The sequence below is a fragment of the Rhamphochromis sp. 'chilingali' genome (genome assembly GCF_963969265.1).
Source record: "Rhamphochromis sp. 'chilingali' genome assembly, chromosome: 6".
NCBI classification, from domain to species: Eukaryota; Metazoa; Chordata; class Actinopteri; order Cichliformes; family Cichlidae; genus Rhamphochromis; species Rhamphochromis sp. 'chilingali'.
In genome coordinates, this window is record NC_137933.1 from 32,653,585 (window position 1) to 32,681,161 (window position 27,577).

Consider the following 27,577-nt stretch of genomic DNA (forward strand, 5'->3'; position numbering starts at 1 on the left):
TAGCTCACAACATATTAGGGATGATAGGCTGTAAACTAGATCTTTTATCAACCCAAAGCTCGACAGCACAGACACATTTAGTAACAGTGCAGCATATCAATCCAGCACAAAGGCAAGGGAGTTGTTTTTCATGCTATCCTAATTAGAGGTTAGTTCTTGAAATATGTATCTTTTTCATAATGGACAACTGTCAGTTATTACGTGATTCTAATTATTGCAATATTAGAACTTGCACACACACTTGTCTCGTTTTCTTTATGTTTCCTTCTTGTTCCTTTGTAGCCTGTTTGTAATGAATTAACAAAAAGATGAATGGCAGCAACATCTCGGGCAACTTTTTTTTTCCAATCAGGGAGATGCAGTCAGTTTAAATTAGGCCTTCGCTGGATTAGTGCTGTCACAGTGTAGATGTCTGTTCCATATGGTTAAAACACAAATTTCCCACCCCACCTCTAGCCCACTTATTTCTGGTTGTGATTGACACGCTCCTCTTTTTTTTTCCTCTTCCCCGTCTGTTTCTCATGCTGTTGGCTGTGCCTGTCAGTCTGTGTGATAACCAGGAGCCAGCAACCCTGAGCATGTTTGCCACAGCCCCACTGAATCCACTCTCCTTATTCTCCCCTGTCTTTTTCTCTTCCTTTCTCTCTTTCTCTGTGTCACAGGATGAAGGGCCACAACACCTTATTTCCACAAGTGCAGTAAAAGTACAAAGACTTCTTGCTCTGCTACATATCATGAAGGAAGGGTGGTCCCTTGATCCTCCTGGAAAGCCGCTGAAAGATTGGGTGACTGAGAGAAGGATCCCAGAGTTGTCGGGTTTTTTTGTTTGTTTATTTATTTTCGTTTTTCTTCGCAAATGCCTCTTTTTTTCCTCTTTTGCTTTGGCGTCTGTGGAAGAAGATCTTTTGCAGAGACCAACTTTTTGCTGCTGTTTTTTAGACATGATGGAAAAAAAAAACCTTTATAGACTCATTATGCTCAAAGCATGCATACTGACACAGGATATAGATAAACACAGAAAACAAATCAAACATACACATTTCAAAAATGCTACACTTACAAGAAAAAAAAAGGAAAAAAAAAACTTTGTACATGTATAAATAAGTGCAAATGCCAACACAAGAACTGAAGCAAACTCATGCGTGTGCGCACACACACACACAAAACATACAAACACACACACCAGCCTGCTGCCATTTTGGTTTTTGTGCCTACACAGGTGTTGTGCTCTGTGACAGGGCAAGCTCTGGATCGAAGAAGAAAACAAGAAGAAAAGGAGAAAAGTGGAGAATCCAGGATAATTTACATGCATCATTCCTTAGGAAATAGGGACCAAAGGACTAAACGCTTTTTAAAAGAATATAAATATATAAATATATAAATATATATTTAAAAACTCATACCTTGTAGCTGCAAGTATTACAATTTACTCGTAGTAAAAAAACAAAAAAACAAAAACATTAAATCAATATCCAGTGGCCTACTGTAAGTATGAATAAAAGAACATGGAAATAATGTATAAAAAAAGACATGGAAACGTAGTATAGGGGCTGATCTTTTGCTCTGGATGCTGATTTAGCACCAGGTTGTAGAGTAGTAGAGTAGACTAGAAAAAAAAAAGTGTAGATTTGCTAACTTTTGCTGTTGTTTAAAAAAATACTTGAAGTTGTAATGAAAATGGGGCAAAAGAGGGGTGGGATGGTGTGGGGGGAAGCATTCATCTGCCCCTAAACGCAACAACTCTCTTTCTCTTGGATGTTAACGTATCAGCCACTGGATATCGCGCTCATCATTATGTACAAGTCACCGCACTCTCTGACAGATATGGAGATGATCTTCTGGAAGAAAACAAAAGAATAAGAAGAAAAAAAAGACTGACTTTACTGATGTCTGTGCTGGACGGGGTGCAGATGTTTAAGGCTTCACTGGCCTTTGTGTTCAAGCGACAATCCACTGTAAAGACCAAGTAAAATGGACATGGGGTGTCTTTTTTTTTGTTGTTGGCCTTTTTGTATTGCTACATGAAGTGTGAAATATGAAGCCACAAACTTCTAAAAGGAGATGATTAAAAGTGAGATGGACAAATGGATGGTCATGACCGAAAGAGTAAAGAGGGAAGGAGAAAAAAGTGATAGCTATTGTAACTGCCAGCAGAATGTATTTGGTTTAGTAATGAATTGGCTCTTGTGGTATCAGCATTCTCTCAAAAAAACAAAGTATGCCCATCATAAGCAGCCACAAATTTGAATGACATGTCAAGGATATGTGTGTGTCCACTGAAGCTGCTGCAAAACTCTAGACTGAGAAAAATTCATTCTTGTCTGTTGGCAAATTTCTCTAAAGATGAATTCAATTTACTTCTGTATTGCAGGAAAGGAGTGCCGGCTTTTAGAGCACATTTACCTGTGTAATGTTAATTCCACTGTTAACATGCTCCCTGACCTGCGTAATGTACACATTATTCATAAAGTCCATGGTAAAAAAAAAAGTAGAGCTTAATGGCCTCGATCTAAGATAATTCTAACAGTCACTCTTAAAATCATTCAACTCATCTTTAGCTACACTGACACTGATGCCAGGCACTCCAGTAGTGTCGTGTCTTGATTTAGAGTCCTGTAGCCTCTGTTTTTTAACAATTTACAGCTCTGGAAGCAGGCTCCTCTCTAAAACCAGATCAATATGTTTCGAGTGAGTCTAGGGGGAGGAGCGATGCTGTTTCAGTCACCACGAGCACTTCCCAATTTTCTCCGCCGAACACCAGCTCAAATCCATATACCAGCCCTCTAAGCACTGACAGCTGGCAAGGCTAGACAGAAGCAAGGAGAGAGTGGGGAGAAGAGGGGAAGTCAAGAACTCATCACACCGAGATCCTTTAAGCTGATGCTGGTAGGTGATGCCACATGATTTAACCAAAAAAAAATAGAAACCCTAATCAAGCTCTGGTGGCAAACAGTATACATAATCTAATCATAATCTGTGTTATATGCTTTCAAAACCAGATTAAACAGTCAAGTAGGACCTCAAGTTAATACTTTAGGCACCAGTCCAACGAGCTCATGTTAAGTAATGAGAGTCTTCTTCTCCCTCTTTTTTGTTGAACTAGAAAATCAGACCAGAATTGGTCCAAATCACTAAAGAAGGGACTGATTAAATGTGCCAGCAGATTTCATAGTTTTTAATATACTGCCTTTGCCACTTAAAAAAAAGCTGAAGGTACTAATTTCAGCCCTTGATATTAACATTCCACGTAGCACTTCCTTTTCTCCCGTCCTTAGAGCAGCCATGCCTTTCTAAATCACGGCACAATTGTTTAGCGGCTCTCCCGTTGGAGCAGCATTTTCGAACCTACCTAATGCCTGTGCTCACTACCCTTCAATTATCTCTTGCACCACATTAGACATGCTATTTCACCTTTCTCCCTAATCACACTGTAATCATCAGCCTCTATACATTAGCAGCAACCAAGTGAAAAATCACTGGGATAATCACTTGGACCAAATGACGGGAGAGATGGTCCCCTGCATGCACATGGATGACAGAAGGAAGATTAGGGAGAATTATGTTTGCGCCTACTCCCTGGCAAGGCTGGTGACAGCTGACCTGGCACCAATAATGTAGCCGAATTTACCGAAGAGGCAATGCAGGATGAGGGATAAAACCTTCCATATCATAGCAAGGTTTTAATGTTCCAGAGTAATTTGACCAAAAACTAAAAGAGAAGGGCAGGTAGCAAAATTGATTTAGTTTTTGTTTTCTATCGCAAACATTGCAGCAATAGTTGCTTAAAACTGGGTCAAATCCAACATTTTTTACTAGAAATCCTCAATTCTGTTACTGTTCAGCTGCAGTGAGGCCTGTTGTTGTGAATTTTCTTTCAGCAGCAACACTGCATCTCAGAAGATGATGCCTGCAAGTTATAGCCTCATTCATATATATATATATATATATATATATATCTATATATATAGATATAGATATAGATATAGATATATATAGATATATATATATAATCTATATAGATGGTTGAATGAGGTATGGTTGAATATATATCAGCTCTTAAGGACTTCTTAAGGATTGCCTTTAAATACTGTAAGATAAAACCCAGCCCTCCCTCTGTCATTTCATTTGACATGTGTTACTGATAGAAGGAGCTTTGTGAATTAATGTGAAGTAAGTAAAAACAAAGCCATGTTCTACAAACCATTTATGCTCATTATTTAAGTGAAGCTGAACTAATCAATGGGAAATCCTAATGTTCCATGAGCAATGCAATATCCTCTGCTTGTCTTGGCCATCTCTAGAATACATTTCCAACACGAACCTTGCATGGTTGATCCTGTAATCTTTTCTGTCTTATACCAGATGCTGTACTAGTTCCCACTACTAATGGCAGGTTGAGTCCCCAGTGAGCCAAAACTCAGCCTAGCCTAGTATCCTGCTGTCTGCTTGGCTAACAGTGCAGCGATCATGTAGCATATCTGCTATGCCAGGGCTAAATTAGGCAATGTGAAATCAGTACTTCAACATTTTTAAAACGGGTGCTCCTATTACATTTACACTCCAGGGAGAATGTTGCTGAAGTGTTGTGCATTAAAAGCAGAAATAGCTGTGAAACACTAGAATTGCACTGAAACTACCAAAATGAGGAAAAAAATAGAAAGAAAATAGATCTTCTCATTACCATTTATTAAAGAGGCTCTTGCCTGATTTGCCCTTAGCCTGGACTGGAGACAAGAGCAGACTGAGGCTATGTTTCACCTCTAAAATCACAGACAAATGTCAACCCAGCAGGCACACTACCAAGCTGTTGCCAAACTGTGATTTGATATTTGCCATCCAGCTTACAAAAAGAAAATGCAACTAAGCGTTTTTGCCAAAAGAAATACATAAGATTTGAATAAGTTCTTAGAATATAATATTTAGCATGCTAGGCAAAAGAAAAAATATATATGTGAACATGAAAAAGTATAAATATCTCCAAAGAGGTAAAGCTTATCTTCTCTATCTTCTCATACTGCACTGCCTTTATTTGCCATTTTTCAATCAGTGATGAGCAAAAGTAATACTTAGGTATAGTCAGTTCTTTGTGAGCATTTAAACCATTTGCCTCTGGCTTATGCACCTAAAAATTTGGAGGTTATATAGTATGAAGTAAGCCCCTTTCCTCAGTTGCCACTACACCACTTTTCACAAGATCTGTCTGCTTAAGGAGCATGTATCCTTAGAGGTTCCCAGCCAATGGCAGGGCAGAGCACAAGTCTGTTTGAGAATGAATCTCCCACCCCTGGGTGCATAACACTCACCCTAAAATAGCAGTGATTGTCAAGGAAAGGAAGTGAAATGTAATTGACTGAAAGTGGAGCGATAATTAAAGGAACCTGTTGGACAGGAGGGAAGAAATTAATGCTTCTCATTTAATAGCTGCTTTGGGAGAAAGCTTTTTCAGCATCTTGGTTTAACGCAGTGAGGGTTTGCTGTGGAAATGAGATTTTGTATTGAAAAAGGTAGCAATGGAAATAGTGGAAGCAGGCACTGGGTGGTGGGGGTGCTGTGTGCTTAACTGAAACTCCACAAAATCACTCCCAATACTCAGGGCATCAGGGACTATGATGTCATGATTAGTGGAGAGGTTCAGAGCCTTGCCTTACCCCTTATCCTGAAGGCATTTGAGTAGATAAATATGAGGACAGCAGAAGCTGTACGATCACATGTCACTGTGGGGTGTCCTGAGCCAGCAGAAGGGCTGATGAACCACCTAATATTGTGCTTTGGATTTATAGTATTACCATCCCATTCAAAGAGAAACAAAGAAACACAAAAGATGCCATTATCAACCCAACACTGCACAGTGGTTTGCTGAAGGTATGAAATTATGTTCAGAAACATGTCTGAAAGAAATGAAGACAAAGACTTTTTTTAATTTCTTAATGTAAATAGACTATAAAATACAAAAAAACAGAGGAAGGGTGTACAGCAACTTGTGTTGAGAAGTCCAACTCTGTGGGACAATGATGTCAATATAAAATGTATCCACAGCAGTGCAGGGATTTAGGAGAGTTTTAGTCCTTATAAGCCCCTTCGGTTTGGGCTGTGAACATGCATCCTACAACTCTAAGTGTCTGGCCAAGGCTTAGAGAGTATTTGACTTAGTGTCAAACCTAAGCCATGGCCCTGAAGTGATCCGGTAATTAAGATTCTGTGTACACCGACATGTCATGATTTTTCTGACAGAAGAAAGATTGCCTGTGCCGTAATTGGATTAGTCCAGTTGGGGCTGATGAACAGATATGACACTGACAGTAGAGTTCATCCATCTGCATGCTTTCCGCTTGACAGTGTGAAAAAAACCATCAGCCAGCACCACTCTTTTTTAAATTCTTTGGAAGTAAAAGTTGAGGCTTTACAGCATTTAAGACGCTAGTTTTAGAAAATAAAACTCCAGGTTACAGTGTGTTCAACATGTACATAAACCATTTTGGAATCAAACATTTAATACACATGGTTTAAAATATACGAACACAGTTAGGTTGAGTTTAGAGGAAGGGGACAAACAAGAGAACTATGTTGATCCCAGCAGAACCCCCTGCTTGCTTGACCCAGTCTGACACTGCTCTCCTGACCACACAGCTGCATTACACCTGTACATACAATATAGCTTATTTTTCAATTCTGTTAAACATTCTTTATAGGCCGTACAATAGATCATGTTCAAACAGAAAAAAAGAAAGAATAGTTAATATATTTCAGTGAAACTAAGAAAAGGAACCTATGAAATAATTTATCAAAAACAGAAGATAAAATGATTTTATTTCTTGTAGAGTGAAGCACGGATGTTCAGAAATGGGATTTTATACTCATGTTTGAAAATACGTCTTTATTTTCTCTCTTTTGTTTTGTTATTATCGGTTGAAGCTGGGATAGACCCATTGTCATGAGGTTTATTCAGATGTGCTTTGATCATTGTTCTTTTTTTTCCATTTAATTTTTTTGGCTGCACAATCCCTGTGTAAAATCCCTTGTGGATTGGAAAGTTCAAAGAGATTTTGTTCAATGAAAGCTCTTACATCAATACAAGAATTAGCAAACTGCACTGTAAAAGGATGATTGATGGTACTGGTTTTGTGGATTCAGAAAAAAGGGTTCTTTGCACAACTGAGGTTAAAAGGATCAGAATTGTATGTTCAAACGCAATTTTATTTTTTGGACCTTTTGTTGTTTTAAGAAAAAAAAATCAAACTTTGCCATCAGATTGTTTTGGGGACTTATGCTGCCATATGTCATTATGTTTAAGCCATTGTTGCTTTCCTGTAATGAAGTTCTCTCTATGTCCTTTTCTTGCCTTGTATTTTGAAGGGTTAATTGCATTTATTGACCTGATTTTCATATCTTTTTTTGTTCATGGGACAGTTCTTCCACAGGTTGTTATCTGATGTGACACCATCCACTGAAGACATGCCAAAAGTAGATCACGCTGCTTTTCTCCAGTTTTTTGGTTTGTTATGCGAGGAGGAAATTCTGCCTTAAACCCAGCCTGTTCTCTCTGACAGTACTACCTGTGAACAGTGGTCAGACACGCTGTATTCTGGGGATGCCAAATGTTCTTCGAAACAAACACTCTGCCAGAATCAGTTTTGCCTCAAGCTCATTCTGACACAAATAAGGATGCGGTCATCCATTACCATTTCCATTGGTTACAAGGACCAAAATGTAAACAAACTCAGATAACTGAGAAGTTTGCTCCAATCAAGCATTCAAATGAGAGCCTTTAAAGTGTTCGTATTTAGTCATAGGCAATTTTGCACCATGAAGATTTTTACCATGAATCATTGCATTCCCAGCTTCACAGTCTAATTTCACTGTTGTTATTCATTGCCATAAAAACTCACAATCTATTTAGGTATTTAAATTTACAGTGAATGAAAAAAAAACCTCATTTATTTTGTTGGTTTTTTTTGTCTTGAACAATCTGAGTTACTGTTTTCTTTCTTTTCGTTTGAAACAGAGATGTAATTTGAATTAGCATTGGCTCTGGTCCGTTTCCCTGATTCAGGATGATATTTCCCATAGTGCTCCTGAACTCTGTAGTTCTCTAGTTCATTATATTCTGCTTAGACTAAAATAAAGCACAGTCCTGTAGAAGACTGAGGCTCCTTTGTCTTTTTTATCCATATACATAGCCCGATTAAATAACTCCTAAATGTTTGGATCTAGCATGATGTGAATGCATGACCCCGTTTGCAAAGATGTGAAGTGTTCGGTGTCGTCTTGTCACTTGGATTGTGGAGAGAATGCATTTAGGACATGTCATTGTATTAATTGAGCTAACAGCACTAACCATATCCGAATACCAAATTAGATGAGACGGTTAGTAGAAAATCGTTTTAAAAAGGGCGAATAATGCATAATAAATGAAAGGGAGATTGGAATAGGGAGAGGAATAAATTGTGAATTGATTAAAAGGAAATGGATATTCAGTCCTTGTCTTATGGAGGTGTTACAGTAGAAACAAAATCAGGTGCAATTTGTGGTACCAGTTATCATCTGTGAATAAGAAGCAGGTGGTCATTCCATTAATCAGAGGCTTTTCTCATGCTACTTTTTTTATTGACAAAGAATATGGCCAGGGTCCATTCTATGGCTCAGAGGCCCCTCCTCTGTCAGAGTTACCCAGCAGTCACCAGGTGCCTCAGAACCTATAACAATGAAATGAAAATACCACACAATATTGCAACTAACTTGAACCCCCCAGTGGACTATAGATCTTTGCAGATCAACATGGTTCAGCAATTTCCAGCAGCCACAACTGTCCATCACAGCAGAAGGAAAACGTCAAAACTTTGTGACAGTAATTGTTCCTAGAAAAGAGTACGACACCCAAGGGGCCATCAATGACCAAACCATCCCATGACACCGAACATCATTTCTTGTTTATAGGTCTCTTTGCTGTGTCTGTGCAGTAGCATTCATGTGGAAACAGATTTATGGTTGCTAAATTTGCAGGTGATAAAAAGGCAAAGAGTGGCCAGTTGGGGCACTAACTCTTGGCTTTTCACATGCTGACTCCCGTGCTGATTCTCCAGGGACTTGCACTCATTGTGCAGCAGACACTCCATGATTCCACATGACAAACTGGATTGTTCCTTGAGTGAGTCCTGCTGAATTATTTTGGTCCTTTCGATTGCATCTCCTACCCCTGAGATTTTCCTCCACTGTTGCCTTTGAGCCATAAGCCTCGACAGCCACCGTTGTCGATACTCAATCTGTTCTGTAACCCCTAAAGCTGATGAAATGTGCTAACAGGGGTTTGTTTGTTTGTCTCCAGGAGGGGGGCCAAGGGAAAGAAAATGGAACAACAAGACCCTTTTGACAGTTCCATTTTTTTCCCCCAATGTTTTGGAGTGAGGGATAATCATGAAGTATGGATTGGATAGGGGAAAGTTATTACGTTTTGTTGTCTTTATCCTTGTTTGAGTTGTAAAAAAAAGGTCAGATTGTTCCAAACATGGCTCTTTGCAGTTCTTTGGTTTATCCTCAATTCTGACTGCCCTTCTCTCTCAGTACGGAAAGAGAAAAATCGTTTTTTGCACTTCTCTCAGCCTTGTATCCTTCTAAGTCTTCAGTGTAAATTTGACAAACACACAACCTCCTCCTGTCTGGCTGGAGTGTTTCTTCTGTGTATTTACTTTATTGGTGATTCTGATTGAGATGGGGTGGTCTTATGAAGCTCAAATATCGTTGCTGACAGCAAAAGCACAGATAAGAAAAAAAACGGGTGCTAAAAAGATTAGCCTCGATCTTTCTAGTGTCCTCAAGCAAGTGTCTTCAGGATTTGAGTATCACATCATTCACATCAATAAATGCACTATAAGTGAGAAGTGCAGTTTGTACAACTGAATTGGCTATTTCAGACAGCACATGCAGTTCGGGATTTTTTTTTCTTGCAGTTTACCGAAGAATGACAACAACGCTTCAGATATTACAGTCAAAATTCTATTGCATATATAAAGCTTATTTTTTGTTTGTGTTGTTCTTTTTATTTATTTTTTTCAAAATGCACCTTAAACTACAGTTAAAGCTTAAGATAAAAAAGACTGCCCTTTTTCCTCATGTGGGACATGTCATTAAAACAAAATTAATGGATTTATGATAAATTGAAACAATTCCGTCATGTGTGTTTTGCAGCTGACACTAATATGTAATTTACAGAAAAGCACTCCAGACCATTACTTTCAAAAGCTTTTAAATCTATGTCATGTGTCACATTATACCAAGGAAAGGCTTATATGCAGGTAATTGTGAATAACAGCCTTTCAACGTCTTAACTATGCCCTACACAAATATTTACCATATTGACTTATCTCTTGTCACTTACCATGCATTTAGCATCTGACTTTTATCGTCCATTAATCTATCAATGCATCCATTAGGGACACTCAACCATCCGGGAGCCTCTGCACACTCCAATGGGCCTATTAGCATGTCCCTTAATGGGAGACATGCTGCAAACACTAGGCACAAGTTATGCCACCCAGAAAGCTGAATCTGTTGTCAACACTTTTTAAATTGTAGTTTTACATTTGTTCTCCCTCTTTTTCTTCGTGCATCTACAAGCCTCTGAATGAGGCTCTCATTGGCTGTGACTAAGTGTGGCAAGTTTCAGCTGCATCCCTCTTAACATGCAGATTCTTAAATAACAAAAGATTATAACTAACTGAAAGTGTGAAGAAGACCTGGGCAAGCAAAGCTGCACAATCCCTTTGATCCTATTATGTATTACAAAAGCGTAATCAATATCTAATCAAGGGGAATACAGGATGCCATGTCTTACAGAGCTCTTTGTTGTTAGAGGTGAGGTTGCCATGGCGACTGGACAGGTGTGAAGAGCTTAGGCTGCAGCGTTATTGATGGAAATTAAGAAGCATTGATGAGACTTGAAGATGCTGGGATTGAAAAGGGAGATAATTAAAGAGAGAGCTGCAGTGGGAGACATGGCGAAGGTGGAGACAAAAGAGATTTAAGTTGGAGATATAAGGTGGAAACTTGGGTATGTTGCCTTCTGTCTACAATGCTTTCCACGAAAACATCATTAAAATAATTTACTCACATGTCCATGTGATCTCTCCTGAATCAAAGGAAGCTTTTAAACCAAGAGTAATGTATTCGTATCTATACTTTTGCAGTTTTCTTTTACATTAATAGGTTGGTAGTAACATTGATTACATTGATTATTTTAACAGTTTTCTCAGTTTGTTTTCCGAGAGCAGCCTGAGAAGGCCAACAACAACAGCTAAGTCTGTTTGTTAAATGTCCAGATAAAGTCCTGGAAAATACGAGTTAACATACAAAGTTCAAAATTTATGTTTGGGAGAAAAATGTAAGCAATGTGAGGAAGTAAGGGAGACAAATGAACAAACCTCGCTTGCTCAACAGAGCACCTAAAGGTTCATCAATGCTTTTTTCACAAGATTCCTCATTATTAATTAAAATCTAATTGTATTTCTTAATAAAGCCACTGTAGAGAAACACATCTCCCAAAACCTGCTGGCCACCCCTATGAAAAAATTCTGAAAGCCTGGATTATGCACATTTGGAAAGTAGCTTCAAACTAAGCTAAATCAGTAACTCAGTAAAAACCTAAATCATGTTCAAACATCAGGCTTTTCCATCATTTCAGGTTAACAATTCTTGAATTCATGGAACTTGGAACACCACCATTACAGTCTCAGGCCTTGACTTTTATATACCGTGTCCCTTTCTCTCTCATTTCATCATGGTTCATAGGGTGGTAAAACTGTAACTATAACTCTAAGGGAAGAAAAAGTACGGCTAAAGAAGGCATCAAAACATCTGGGTCATGGCTGACCCGGGCAAAGTGAAGATGATGTCACTGCACTGCACAGCTTGTGCTCCAGAGGAAAGCTTGTCAAGCGCTGTGCCTGCACCGTGTCTACTGCTCGACCCTTAACTTGTCTGAGCAGCAGCAGTCCAGCAAGTTCCGTCCATTCTCGTCCTCAGCTATGCCCAGTCCCACAGAGAGCTGTCCGTCAACATCTGATTAACACTTGAGATAATAGGTCATTAAAGTTCCCCTTCAATCAATGAGTCCAATCGAGTAATCAAGGCCTAGATTGAATGAACCAAAACCAGCATGGAGCCCAGTGGGAGAGATCAGCCTTTAATCAGTATTGGAGTGAGTGTTGCTTTCATCTGTAGATGTACACAGAATAAAACTGCTGTGGCTGAAACCACGCAATGGAAAACTTGATGATGCTTTTCTCACTTTGAAATGAAAATTTATTCATGAGCCTTGTGAGGTCAAAATCTGTGAAAAAATCTAGTGTAAAATCTTAATAAACCAAGAGGTTCTTGTGATGGGTACTTTTTTTTCTACCTATTAACAGTAAGTGAATTTCCTTTGTTAAAGTTTTATGACCCCCAGGTCTCTTATGCTATCCAAAAAACCTGTGGGTGTGCAACATACAGCCTCTTTGTTTCTGCATAGCATTAACTTTGGAACTTGTTTAAATCTTACTTGGTTTTTCACAGTTCAGTTTTTGACAACCTGCCACCTTTCAGTATATGAAATTTCACAATTTCTCATAAATAACATATATTATTACTTTCTGATAATTATTTTAATCACACAGATACACAATCATCACTTAGTCTTTTGAATAATTATGCAAAGCCTGCACACAAGCCTGCAACTTTGTATAGTGTGTGTGCGTGTGTGTGCGTGTGTGTGTGTGTACTAGGGTACATGTGTGCTAAACCACTTGAGTGAGTAGCTATTGCTGAATGATAGCTGAGCTAAAGTGAAAGAATGAAGCCTGGTGACAGAGAGATCAGAAGGATCAAGCATTATTATCAAAAATGACTCCAGTACTCCCTACTGTGGCCTCACAGCTTCCTCCAGTCAAGTTGTTGTTTGTTTATTGTGTTTGTGTGGATAGTCCATCTTCTTCAATCAATGCTATTTCAGCTTCCATTAAAAGGAGACGAGATGAGCCAAGGATGGAAAAGTTAAGATAATAATAGGAGGTGAGGACACTGCCTATTTGTCATTTTTTAAAATCACTATTCAGATGGCCAAAATATCCAAAACATTAATTAAATCCAAAGAAGTCAGAAAATGTCATGTCATGTTATGTCATCTTCTCTGGAAATAAAGGCATCCAGACATGTATTTCTCCCATTAATTCAACACTGGTTTGTTCCTGTAAGAACTGTTACACATGATGCCAATGTGGTTCATAAAAAGACATATCACTGCAGGGAAGTGTGCCTAATTCTGTTCTGAGAGTAGCTCTCGTAAAGAGACACTGTGGCTAGCCTACTAATAGAGCTGTGAGGGGAGAATGATGCAACTCGGAGGCAATGCTTTAATTTGCCCTTGGTTTTGCACACGCGTCTAGGAACAGCCACTCTGTTCCAAAGCTGATTGGCCCGTTTACCTTTAGACATGGGCCAACCACTCGCCTCCAAGGTATGAGGTAGCTGGATTTAGCAAGTGTTCAATTTTGTTTTGCTGTGTTCCTTTTTTTTGGCATGGGTAGGTCAAATCAAGTAGATGCAATCACTGGGGTTGTAGGTGAAATCGTGGAGTCTTACACCTTTTCTTGCAACTCTGAGCGCACATATGACTATTTACCTTACATATTACGTTTAAATGTTTAAAGTTCTTTCTTATCAAAGATGTTTGTAGTTCAGCCCACTGAGTCCAGAATGCTATTTGTATCTTAGCAACCTGTGCAGCAACAGAGGACGATCCAGAAGCTACTTATTAACCTGTTGCTATGACTACAGCAGTAGGCAATAACTCAGAAGATGCCTTAACCCTTTCACTCTACACTGCTACGCCAAATCAACAGGCAGATAATATTCAGAACATTTGGTGAATTTAAGAATCAGAGGATTCATATTGCTTTTCTAAGTATACAGTTTTGCATGCGCATGTGTGTGGAGAAGAGATCTTGTGTTTTTCTTTGCTATATCCCTAGCAGAATATTTTTGCTCTATCCAAAAGAAGTCAAATAATCAATGCACCACCTCCATGAAAACAATAGCAAAGTTATTTTTCTTTTGTTTTCCTTCTTGAAGTGTGGAGAATACTTAATTGCATATGCATAGATGTATTCCACAGGATATGTCTCGCAAGCCCAATCAAACTGACATACATTTGTGAAGGGATACAGATGTTTCCATTTTTTCCTGTATACCTGCTAAGAGGAGCACTGAGTGATGACAAATGTTTTCCACACACAGGTTGAAGCATGTGTGAACTGATTTGAATTGATGTTATTCCAGGAGAAATCAATGCAGTTTTTTTCTTGGTGTTTTTTTTTTTTTACAGCTGCAATTACGCCCCTCACGTCAATTCATCAAGAGATTTGCATGAGGTAATTGTTGGCACCACGTCTACTGATGCATTTTTATTACATTTCAATTAGGAATTGAATCCAATTAGGAAAGTCATTCCAATCAACAAACAGGAGTCCCTCCTCAACACAAAGCCTGAAGAGGCTGCTAAACTGAAGGACAGACACTGTGCCAGAGGCCCATCTATTGTTTAATCCAATCCAAACCAATATGATGCATTGTAACACAGGAATATAAAGTAAAACCAGTTTATTGACGCAGCCTTCTGACACCTTTGTATTTTTGTATACATTTTCTTCATCATTTCGGTACAAATAAAAACTAATAGGCACTTAATTAATTTCTCTTTTTTATTTTTCTTTTGTTTGGATTTTGTTTGGGTACATCAAGACATCAAAGTAATCGCACAAGGCAGCCAACTACTGAGATTTCAAATTTATTAATTTTCATTAATTATAAATTGCCGAGCATTTTAAGGACTACTTACAAGTCTTTTATTATGATTTCCAAGAACTTAAGCCATGGAAAAAATTAGGTAAAACACAGACGTGAGGGTGCAGATGGGAAATTCACAAACTATAATAAAAGATGTTTTGTTAGGTCGTCGTGAAGTAAAAATATAATAGTTTGGGTGGGGGGTTGTTTCTTGCAAAGCACTATAAGTCAATAACTGAAGACTGTTGATGTTTCAACTAGTGATATAGTAGTATACACACACACACACATACATATATATATATATATATATATATATATACATATATATATATATATATATATATATATATATATATATATATATATATATATATATATATATATATATATATATATATATATATATAAGTTTATGTAATATTCACGAAATATACCAAAGACCTAACAACCAGCTAACCCTGATATTTGCTCCCTCAGGAGATGAGACAATATTAATAAAACACACCAAGTAACCCGACCTGAAACCAAAAGTCAGGAGTGTTAAGCAATGTGTTTTTTCGCTAGGCAAACACTCAATACCTATTCAAAAGAAGCCTAGAATTCGAGGTTGCTTTCTAATACCATTACATCATGTTAAAATCCTTAAAAATAAATTAATTAATTAATTTAAATATGTATATCAAAACTTGTTCCGAGACAATAGAAAGCAGACGGGATGGTGGTGGCTGCCTCTGGCTTGCAGAAGCGCTGTGCCTTTGATCTCGGGGAAAGAGCAGAGTTAAGTCTACCAAGTGTTTGTGTGCACGGTGCTACTGCCCCCTGGGGGAGAAGCTAGGGATAATCGGAGCTGGGAGCGGCAGATGGCTCATGCAGCTTCAGCACCAAAGAGCACTCTTTCTATCCACCAACAAGGAAACTCGTGAGGAGGAAGTACTCCCCTGGGTTTCTATCATCACCACACTAATCGAATCAGCCTTAGGAAAAAATGACAGCTTGGCTAACTTAGGTTGTTATATGGCCGTGAGCGCTAATAAACAGAACTGTTTCCATATCCATATGCAACATCTGTGGGAAAATGAGAGGATGTGTAACACGTCTATCTGGTTTTATATTTAAGTTTCGGGGTTTTTTCTGTCTTCCTTTTTTCTTTTTTGTTCCATATATGTATATAAATACATTCCTCAAATTCCCTTTTTTCCCGGATCACTCTGAAGCAGATGCAAACACACACATGGAGACAAAAATGCAGCTGCGGCAAATGGAGGTGTGCAGATTGCCCACTTAGACTGTTATATTATCTTTTTTGTGTTTACTTTCTATTCTCTGCTCCCATTTTCAGTCTTTCTTCTGTGCTCTCTTTGTGGCTCTGTCAGGTGTGTACGTCTATTTCCTATCCTCATTGTCCTGTCTCTTGTCATCCTTTCACCCGTCCCTCATCTATCCGCCATCATCAAGGACCCGGTGGCCTCCTACGTAGTGCCAGTGGAGAGAAGGGTCTGTATCTCAGCAACGCACCTAGCAACAGCTCCTCGTAACTATGGATTATAACCTGTTGCCAAGGGAGACAGAGATGGAGGATTGATTTTGTTTTCCTTTTTTCTTTTTTTAAGGGATAAAATTCAAAGTGAATTAGATACATGAATAAAAAATGCATCAGACAAGGCACACTAACATTTATGAATGGTGACATTATTCATTTACAGTTTAATCCTTGAGCTTTACCTTGATATAGATCAATAAAGATTAGCAACAGATGAGCAACAAATACATTTTTATCATGTAAAATTATTTTTGGTAGATCTCTTGCACTAATTGTTTATGGACGATGCTGTCAGTACTATCTATTAACATCATTCATTTATTCATTTTATAACAATATAGATAAATTATGGAGCTTTGTTGACCATAAAATTATTTAATCATCAAATGACAATTTAATGTACTGTGTATATATTAAAGGTGGCAATACATGTATTTAAGATAATTTGACTAGAATTAAATACAGGCATAAATTATACTATTAGTCAACCGTTTTTATAATGAATACATGCGATTTAGGTTTAGATGAATCTGCAAACTAATAAAACATTAGAGTAAAAACCATAGAATTTGCCGTAGAAATTTAGCAGGTCAGTAAAGCAAAATGCATTTACATGACTGAACAAGATGAAAGGTTCTTTCAATTATGCTACAATTCAAGTTTTAGTTTTTTCTACTTTTAAAGTTCATGAAAAAAGGTTACGGTGTATTAACACAAAGACAGGCTGTTTTTAATGTCTATTTGTTTCAAGATTCAAGAATTAAGATTTTTTATTTGTCACATACGAGTACAACACACAGAGAAATGTGTCCTGAACTGCTCCTTTGACTGTGCAAGACATAGACAATAAGTAAATGAAATAAATGTACATTGTGCAATGTTAAAAATTTTTGTGCCATATTAGCACAGCAATGCATTGACAGTTTAGGACATAATTTGGTTCTTATCACCTAAAATGTCAAAATATACCATTTTCCCAGGTTTGCCCCAATGTTTGCATGCAAATGTAAGTTGACACATTATTAGTAAAGAAAAAAGAAACCAATAAGAAATGAGCACACAAACACAGTGACTCTATGAAAAATTCCGCTTTCCCCTCTTCATTTTGGTGCTTCTCAACCATTCTCTCCATCACCCACTCTCTGATGAGTGCTTTTACATGGCCACACAAACTTGTCATTAAACTAACCCACTATTTTCCATCACCTCTGAGCTAAATTACCACACTCTCCTTGGCATCCCGTGGATCAGCTTGTGGATATGAAAGCCCACAATTCCCCTGCTATCACCTCTCTGGGCACTCGCAAGTGCACTAATGATAGCCTGCCACCGGAGAGCCGGTGGAATGGAGCAGTAATGTCCTTGGAAAGTGCAAGCTGGTGAGCACGCTGTGGGAGAGAGGCCTGATCTATGTCAGGCTCACTCTCTCTTTTGGTGTGGTTAGTCAGCATCCTCAGGCCTCTGTGTTAATGGGCGGATAGGTTGAACCCTGATGGCTGGATGCTTGTGATGGGGTCCTGAATCTGACAGAGGTCTGTACCATTAGCTCACCAGTGTTCTCGATAGAGAGAGTACTGATGAACACATGTATGAGCATGTATACACACACACACACACACACACACACTAATTTTTGCCATACTGCTGCCTTGAGTGCATACCAAGCAGGTAAAGTTTTAAGCCCTTACTGATCTCCCAAAGCTATATGAGGGAATGTTATGTAAATTGTTTACGCACACAGAGATCTACACACATCAGACACATAGTAAATTCTAACCCGTATACAAATCATACTATTCGTTGTACTTATTTTGTACACCATCTATTATTAGTGATGAACTGTATATATGTTAACAATACAGAGTGAAAATAAACCTTTCACTATATGACTTTCTATAACTATATAACTTTCCATCACATTGTATAGTAAAAAGAAAAATGCATACTATTTTAACACTGTTATTAATCTTTTATTTATTTTTTTATTTATAATACACTTTCCTTTAATTAGTTTTAAGTTATTTGAGTGGTCTGTTTTACTGGTTGTTCACTTTACTCTTTTGATTTCGAAGCTTATAAAAAAGTAAATTTTATAGCTCTTCATTATTTTTTATTTGCCAGTGCAATTCAAGAGATTCATATTTCCTCAATTTTAAAGGATAAACTGTTCTTAGCATAGCACAAAGTGAAAAGAAGTGTTTTTCGTTTAAGCTGTTAGTGTTAGTGCAGAATGCCTAACACTGAAGCCTAAATATATAGTCTTATTGGTTTTTGTTGTTCATTGGATATAAATACAAAAAAAAGGTATTTACCATTTTGTTTATTTTGCTTTTAAAATAATTCTTTAAATGTTTCTTTCTTACTTGCTTGCTTTTTGTTTTACCAGAAAATATAACAGCAACTCATCTTTTCTCCCCTGTCTGTTAAGCTGATGGAGAAGACACCAAATGACAAGTTAAAATTAGGATGAAGCACTAAAAATAAAATAGTGCATGTGGACTGAAAATTTTAATGTTGCTTTAAAAAAATCTATTTCAATAAAAAAAATACATGTTTCAGAATTCTTATTTTGTAAAGAAGAAATAGGCACATTGGTGTCAGTGATTTATCACCACCTTGTGGTTACTGGAGGTAGAACTTAAGATATATTTTACTGTCATAAAAACACCTAAAGATGCATATACCTATTGAACAAATATGCTGTTTCAAAGTGATAATATGCTAACTAAATGTTTCCATGCATGTTTCATAGAAATGGAGGGCATTCCATAGGACAAGAAAAAAATCTTGCCATTCAATTATTTGTATTATACATAGCATACATGCATGATTATTATCCTAATAATAATAATAATAAGTCTGTCTTTTATGCTGTTTTAAGTAGTCTGCAATAAAAATGATTTGCATAGTTGACATAAATGTGAATCAGCCGCAACGAATAGTGTACTTTCTATACCAAGATGTAATTTGCTTTTCCGCCACTGGAGGACAGTACAAGTCTATAACAGACCCAAATTGGGTGATGTTAGGTTGAAGCCCTCCTGGGAACAAAGGATTAGTTGGTGGTCCAGCACAATCAAAAGACTGCCGTATGTAAATCGTGCAAATCCACTATGGAAGAGAAGGGTTATGCCAGTTTGATTTCATGCCCAGTCAACCCACTGGAAATGGTTCTCAGGCCAGCAGACCCCATGTCTGAACTGTTATGGGGGGCAAATCCTTTGTAAAAAGTCAACCACCAACACAAAGTCACTGTTCCTGCAAAATGTTTTGTCACACAGGTTTCATTTTAGTATCTCATTGGACTCTTGCTCTATGTCTGCTGATGGTTATTACTGACTTTTCATTTTACTGCAGTATTGTGTTAAACATTTCAACTGTACAACACACTGCCATTTACAGATAAAAATTGTGTGCTGTGTACTTAGCACAAAACCTATTGTTGTAGTGTAGGTTAAACTTGTATCTAGTTAACTTCTTGCCTTGTTTATCATTTTCCAGTGAGAGGGTAAAATTATGATGAAGGAAGCACATTGCCATTCCAGTCAGACTACCAGTCACCAGGGGACAATGGGAGTTTTGCAGTGTGGGTGAGTGAGTAGGTAAATAATTTGGGAGAGGAGATAGGGACACAATTAAACTGGCACATGTAAATGTTGGCTAAATGGGACGTGTGGAGGAGTAGAAGCCTTCTCAAGCAGCTAATTGATCAATTAAGTAAACACAGTCCACTCCTGGAGGGGTGGTGTGGTGGGGTTAGAGAATAGGTGCATGATAAGGTGCTAATGACTCATCTGTGCCTAAAATATCAGCTTGAAGATGATAATGCAACAGAAACGGCAGTGGTAAGACAGAAACACCTGGTGACTGGTATAATATGTGAATATATGAAACAAAGCTAAAAGTCATGATATGTTGCATATGTGAGTATAAATGCTGCACTGGTCCATTAGGTGCAGATATGAGATGCTTTATGATTTTTATTCCATAGATTTGTTTTTACATCTTATGTTTTCACAAAGACATATTGTTTCAACTTGTATTACTGCCAGTTTACTTCCTGCAGAAATGTAATTTGGCTCATTCATACTAACAAAGAGAAACTTTTTTTTTTATACAAATGCTTTATCCTTTACAAAAGACTGAACTGCAGTGGAAACTCCTATATAAATTTCTGTTTATTTGTTTGTTTGTTTGTTAATTAATTCTGACCTGTATTTAGCCAGGAATATATGAAATGTCAGTCCAAAGGATGGCATCCTCCATCATCAGTCAACAACTAGAATACAATATTTACACACTGGTGTCATAATTTTGATGGCTCGGTCCAATAAGTCTTCAAATCTTTCCCACTATATTCTAACAACAAAATTAACATTGCAATAGCAAGATGATAGAGTAGCTTATTATAACATGCCTTCAAAAGTATCACTAAAAATGTGTATGTTGCTTTCAAGCCTATTCATATTTTTTCCACTATGTTTCCCTTAAAAAAAACAAAACAAAAAAAGGAGAACATAGTTAGTAATGTTGTGTAATGCTGTAATGTAATGCTGTGTAATGTAAGTGTAATGCTCCCACAGACACTTAACATAAGCTTTAAAGTCATGTTAGATAAAATTAAGTATGTGGCAAAAAATAGCTGCAACTTTAATAATCACTCATGACACAGAGTGAAACAGCCAGGAGCACCTCATGCAGCTGAACTGACAGACACAATCTAAACCTCACAGTTAAAGCATTTGTTACACTGTGTCTATCTTCATATTGACTTACTTCATGTGAATGAATATTTCCTTCCATCTTCTCAAGATCAGTATCGATCGATCGATCGATCGATCGATCGATCGATCGATCGATCGATCGATAGATAGATAGATAGATAGATAGATAGATAGATAGATAGATAGATAGATAGATAGATAGATAGATAGATAGATACACACACATATATACATATATAGGATTGATATAGGATTGATATAGGATGTCTGCAGGTTCAGACAGGCCTGAAGAAAGTGAAGTAGCATACCTTGTGAGACCACCACAGCAGCCATGGCAAGAGGGAAAAAATTCAATAGCTGACTTTGTATATTAAAGTCAAAGTCACTGATTTCAAGGTCATTATATTACAAGATAAACAACATAAATATTATTTTTAAGAAGTTTAGCTTGATTTCAGGCAATTATGACCTTTTCATATGGTACACTTTTGAATGGAACTACAGTGGGTCACATTGCCTTTTTTTTGCCGAAATTTGCTCACAATTGCTGACATTTCTGTACTAATGTAATAGATGTAATATGATTTAAATACAAATGTCTAACATGGGCATTTCTGTTTTAGTCGAAAGATTAAATGTTGTTTAATTTTGGCTTTACTTCTATCACATCTTCACTCTTAATGGGACCTTGTAAAAGTGTATTATATCCAAGCTAGGGAAGAGGGTAATATACTGACAAGAGACGTTCTGATGTTCTAAATGTGTGGAGTAAGTGGCGCTGAACGAGACGGGCTCCAATGCTGACAACCAGGTGGACAGGTCCCCACCCTCATTCCCTCCGTCTTTCATTTGAATAATGCATGCTAATTACCTACTTGCCGAGAGCAGAACTGTCACCCCACAGGCCCCAGCAGACATTTCCATGCACATGCGAGCACACATACAGAAACATGCACACCGTCAGGCACACATTTACACACGGTGGCTGTCACTGCAGCAGTTCTACTTACCTCAGAAAAACTGGCACATTCACAATAGAAACTTCAGAGAACCTAGTTGATACACTTAAGGGGATTCCTTTAACAAAAGCAACTGTCAAGACAGTATGTAGGCTAATGATAGACCACATCCACTACTCTGTTGAAAGAGCTGAGCATGGCACTTCATATGCAGTGCTATTGTACATTTGTTTCTAGTCAATCAGATTGACAGCAAGGATAATAAAATATTTTACTGAGGTAAACTCATTGTCTCTTTGAGTAATCTTATATATGGTAATTAGGTATAATGTAAAAATCCTTTTTAAATAAAGTACCTAATTTTCTCATATATCTAATTTAAAACACTCTCTGTTGAGGTACAACTGGTTTGAGTGCTAGTCTTCTTTTGCACTGAAAACTGAAAAAAGGAATAAATGTATAAATTTGACATTTTTGGAAAAGACGTCTATGGAGCTTTTGTCGACAGGCATACACACATGCTAACCTTGTATTTTCAAATAAGCTTGTATTTGCATACATTTAGAATCCCATTCACACATGTTTAAACACCCCCACAAAAGAGCATTCCCCGGTGTATATGCGCATTCTCTCTCCCACACATGCATTCGAATAAACACACTGCTTCCTAACATAGCCCTAGCAATGGACTAATACTTTTACCTCTACAGTTTCACTTACAGTATATTGTGAGAGCTCAGAGGGATTTCTTACCATTCATTTGAGGCTTGGTTACACAGAAAAACCTTCACTTGGCTAAACCTGCAATTCCACTGATGAGCTTCCTGGCTACATACCGAAAATGGGGGAAAACCTGGCAAAATGCATCTGGGTGAATTTTTATGAATATATTTTCTGTATGTGCATCTATGTATGTGTGTGTGCACATGAGCTCAAGAACAAATCGCCAAAAAGAGCTGCCAGTACTTTTCTCCAACCTTCCTTCCTTCAACAAAAATTGTGACAATCTGGGGCTAATTTGACCCTCCTGCCTGTCTGCCTGTGAAAGGCCTGCCATTGGTATGCAAGGCATGGTGCGTCCTCAACAATAATTCGAGGATAAAATCAATGATGCTGCCATTGAACGGCCTGTGGTTTTTACTGGCTCCATCAGCGACTTTGGAAAGTGTGCTTGTGTGTGTGTGTGGTTCTCTGACACGGAGGTTTGACAGATCTTCAACAGCTGTGTTGGTGGAGGGCCATGTGTGAGTGGGGATGAGGATGTTGACAAGACTGTCCATTAAAGCTGCAAGTGACACATGAGCAGCGGTAAAGCTGGTCTGTTCCATCCCTGTCATTGCTGTCACAAGTTTGCCAGAGTGGAGGGTTTGGCCCCACATTAATGAATTCCTACTTGACGGATTCTACTTGATCACATCTCAGTTGAATCTCCATTAAGATGTCAACGCAGTGTTTAATGTTTTTGAGATTTTCCCCTCGTCCTGCTAAACCGTTATTTATGACACTTATTAGGAAGCGTAACCCGACCATCAATTAATGTCCTGCAGGCATGCTAAGCAATTGGGCCCATTGGCGTCAGACCAAATGTACTGGAACGTCCATTAATACTGCAATCCACACACACAAGCTCACGTTCAAATGGGCCCATTCAAAGACACGCGTATGCATTTCTCTAGGCGAAGCTTTCTGTACATATATTTTCCAATTTTCTGAAGTTGCTCTTTGAGAAAAGGTCTAAAATATGATGAAAGGGAGACTAATTTTCTTTTAGCACATACAGCATAATAAGAGTGTGACACAATTTGAATTTGTTCTACATAGAAATGTCCTTATAGTAAACAATTCTAATGCAGTGTGTAATAATAGGAATTTGCTTGTACACTGCACCTATCATACTATGAATAATTTACAGTTTACTGAGGACTTTAATTTTTCCCCAGAACCACAATGATTGATCAGTGAAAATCAATTACACTTGTAAAACAATAAATCAAGAAAGACTGACTGATGAATCTGTAAATATAGATAGATAGATAGATAGATAGATAGATAGATAGATAGATAGATAGATAGATAGATAGATAGATAGATAGATAGATAGATAGATAGATAGATAGATAGATAGATAGATAGATAGATAGATAGATAGATAGATAGATAGGGTTGTGTTGGAATAGTTCATAACCCACAGTGAATGTAGACTCCTACGCTCCCTCAAGTGTCATCAAGAGTGTAAAGGCCAAGGTCAGCTGTCTGAGAACTAGGATCAAAACTAGAATGAAAACCACATTTTTCCTCCTGAATCCAACTAAGAAGCCATCTCTCGTCTCCAAACCACTGGCAAAAAGGAGGTTGAGGAGTATGATATCTCTGAAGTAGGGGGATATAACCTCAGCTTTCTCTTCTTAAAAATGGTGACCATCACCCAGATGTCCAATCCAGACAAATTGAGCCAAAACTCCAAGCCTTGGGTAGCCCAGGGCCACTGGGGAGGATAGGCCTTAGTGATCGAAGACATAGTATTGAGATTTAGAAGATTTTTCTAACTCTTCTCACACCTGTCCTTTGCTTCAGCCACTGCTACAACTACACTTTGCTGGACCTTTCAATATATATCAGCTGCCTCCAGAATCCCACAAGCTAATCAGCTTAATGCATCTCCCCCTACATTTAGATAGCTCCCTTTACCTGTAATGGCCACAGTTGGATGTTTCACCAACAACCTTATGGCAACAGCTGTAGACTTGCAGAATAGAGTCACTTCTGCAATAGTGATATGGGACAAGGACTGATGGAACTCGATTTTCCTAGCTTCCCTCAAGTTCTGTCAGATAGCTGAAGATGTGTTGTACCTCCTCAAGATTCTCCATGAGTTTGGGGTGCACCAGAGCTAACCAGCATCCTCTTCTGCGAGCTGATGAAGTTGTGGATAGGTAAGATCATCTTTTCACCCAGGTGACATACACACTCAAACAGAAGTCCAATAAGCAATCACCACTTGAATTCAAATTAGGTAAGCCATTCCTCCTCCAGGTTTGCTAATGTCTGTGCAGCTTCTCAGTCATGCAGTCATGTCTCAGTCATGGCTGTCTTTAGCACTTGAGTTGAAAGCAGCTGAACTTCTTCTTTAGGTTCATGAATGCATTCCACCTCTTCAGATATCAGATATTCCTGTATGTTTTGCTATAGTCCCCCACTAGGGGTGATAGTACAAATAGAAAAAAAGACTGAAAAAATATGCCTTGTTTAGGGCTTGTTTTGCAGCCATGAAAGCTTGACACCTTGCACCTTGGACTGAATTGACCATGATATCCTCTGTTTACAAAGATATTCTAGAGTTAAATGTGAAGCCATCTGCACACCAGCAAATTTGTAACAGAATAAGTGAAAAAAAGAAGGGAATCAAGATGCTGAAATGGCACAATCAAAGTCTTTCAATCGAGTCCTCAACTATAACACTGTAAATAAGAATGGGCCAAAATTACTCCACACTGACATAGCGTAATAGGTCATCTGTTAATTTAAGGTTATATTTGCCAAGTTTAAGACCTAGCAAGGATTTAATTATGTCTATGTAAAACCTGAGAATTGAAAACATGGTGCACTTTTTTTTTTATTTTACCATGACTACAATTTAGTTTTTGCAATTACTCAAAATATGCACATTGTCATATATTTATATTAATATTAGATAATAATATCTTTAACGAAAAATATGTTTTCAAGTAAAACTTCTTGCCTTTTTCTGGATGGCCTTTGATGGTGTAAGGCCCAGCGATATTGTTTTTTGACAGTTTTTCTCTATAAGACAATCTTCCAGTCTTCAGAGTAATAACAACTTGTCTTTTCTCTGTTGTGAAATGACATTTGCCTCCTGTGATGACTGCTGAGTGTCTGCAGCCACTTTCTCACAAAAAACCTCTGTGCCTAGTTGTTTGGTGCAGCACAATAAAGACATTACATCTGCTGTCATGGTTATTCCCTGGTCACTGCCATTTTCACGTATATTGAAAACCAAACTTTTGTGTATTGCTACAATGCTAAGACTCTTCTTTTTTGGTTTACTGCTAATTGCTTAGTTTAGTGCATTCATGTATTCTGCCTTTATATCCGAGTCTTTACATCCTAGCTAAAAGAGTAATTTAAAAATTTAGAAACTACCCTTTCTCCTTTCCTTGCTAAGAGGAGATGAGAAAACGAATTATTAAATCAGAATCTATTCTCAGTTGAATAAACCAAAGGCCACAAAGTTTCCTAGTGACTCTAACCAAAAAGTAAAATTGCGAAAGCATTAAGTCAAAATCATGTTACAGTCCATTGTCTATATGGAAATGACACTGCTGTGTTATTATTAATGTTGTAGCAGAGAACAGTCTCTCTTCTTTAATGTTACCAATGAAAGCCACTGTAATGAAGTAGATTGTGGACGTACAAATGGAATGCACTAGCGGTTTTGCAAAGTGCCCTTTTTTGTCAGCCAGTTATTGCTGTTAGTGCTGTTAATGTTAATTTTTTGCATGTTTTTTGTTTGCGTAACATAACAACAAAATTGACAATATATATATATATATATATATATATATATATATATTAGGGGTGCAACGATATTCGTATCGATATTGAACCGTTCGATACAGTGCTTTCGGTTCGGTACGCATATGTATCGAACAATACAACATTTGTAATTTATTTTATCAACTTTTCTTCTGACGATGCTGTCTGTGTTGAGCGCTCAGTGAATCTGCGTTCGACTACTCCGCCTAGGCTGCACTGTCGAGCGCAGATCCACTGAGCGCTCAACACAGACAGCATAGTCAGAAGGAAGAGCGCAGGGCAAGCTAGCAAGACAGAAGTTAAGCTCTCCTTGCAACATTCAGATCTGGCGTTTGGAATTATTTTGGTTTTCATGTGACGTATGACCCTGAAGGTAAGCGAGTCATGAACTAAAGTAAAACAGTATGCTGGATGTGCCACGCAATGCTCAATTACATGGGTGGGAACTAGTGTGTTAGCGCAGTTAGCTCGTTAACGTGTTGGCCGTCTAGCCCCATGCACGGGGCGATCGGCGGTAGCTCGTTAACGGAGATTTGCCGTGTTGTGGCGTTAAGGTCATTTCAACGAGATCAACCTGAAAGCACTAGTGGGAACACAACGAATATGACTGCACATTTACGCCGACATCATCCTAGTGCAAAGACAAAAACAACAAGCATGCTACTAACTTTAGCCGAGTCATTTAGACAGCTGTTAGCACATGATTCTCCTTATGCTGCTGAGAATATAGCCCAGAAGAAGCGGATAGTATAGCTTTTATTTTGGAAAGAGCCATTTCTCTGTAATAAACTCTCTTTTCCAAAGATGAGTGATTCCTCAATCAGATACAGGGCTTGCAATATCGTTAGCCCGACGTCCTGGGGCTAGCGATTTTTTTCAGTCGGGCTACCAAAATCTATCTCTGCCCTGCCCGTCGGGCTATTGTAGGAAGGAAAAATATATATCAATGCTTTTGCATTCTTTCAGAAATATAGCTGGGTAAT

At 38.0% G+C, this 27,577-nt stretch overlaps 1 protein-coding gene across 13 annotated transcripts in view; it reads left to right on the forward strand.

Annotated features, from left to right (window-relative positions):
- celf6 (CUGBP Elav-like family member 6) overlaps nucleotides 1–3,914 on the forward strand; it is a 159,150-nt gene extending 155,236 nt beyond the window's left edge. For all 13 annotated transcript variants that reach the window (XM_080884713.1, XM_080884725.1, XM_080884719.1 and 10 more), the window contains one exon: nucleotides 663–3,914. Coding sequence is in view for 1 of the 13 variants with exons in the window: in XM_080884725.1 (XP_080740851.1) it covers nucleotides 663–667 (5 nt within the window). In the remaining 12 variants the exon portion in view is untranslated. The remainder of the gene's footprint in view (nucleotides 1–662) is intronic.
- Nucleotides 3,915–27,577: the final 23,663 nt, after the last annotated feature.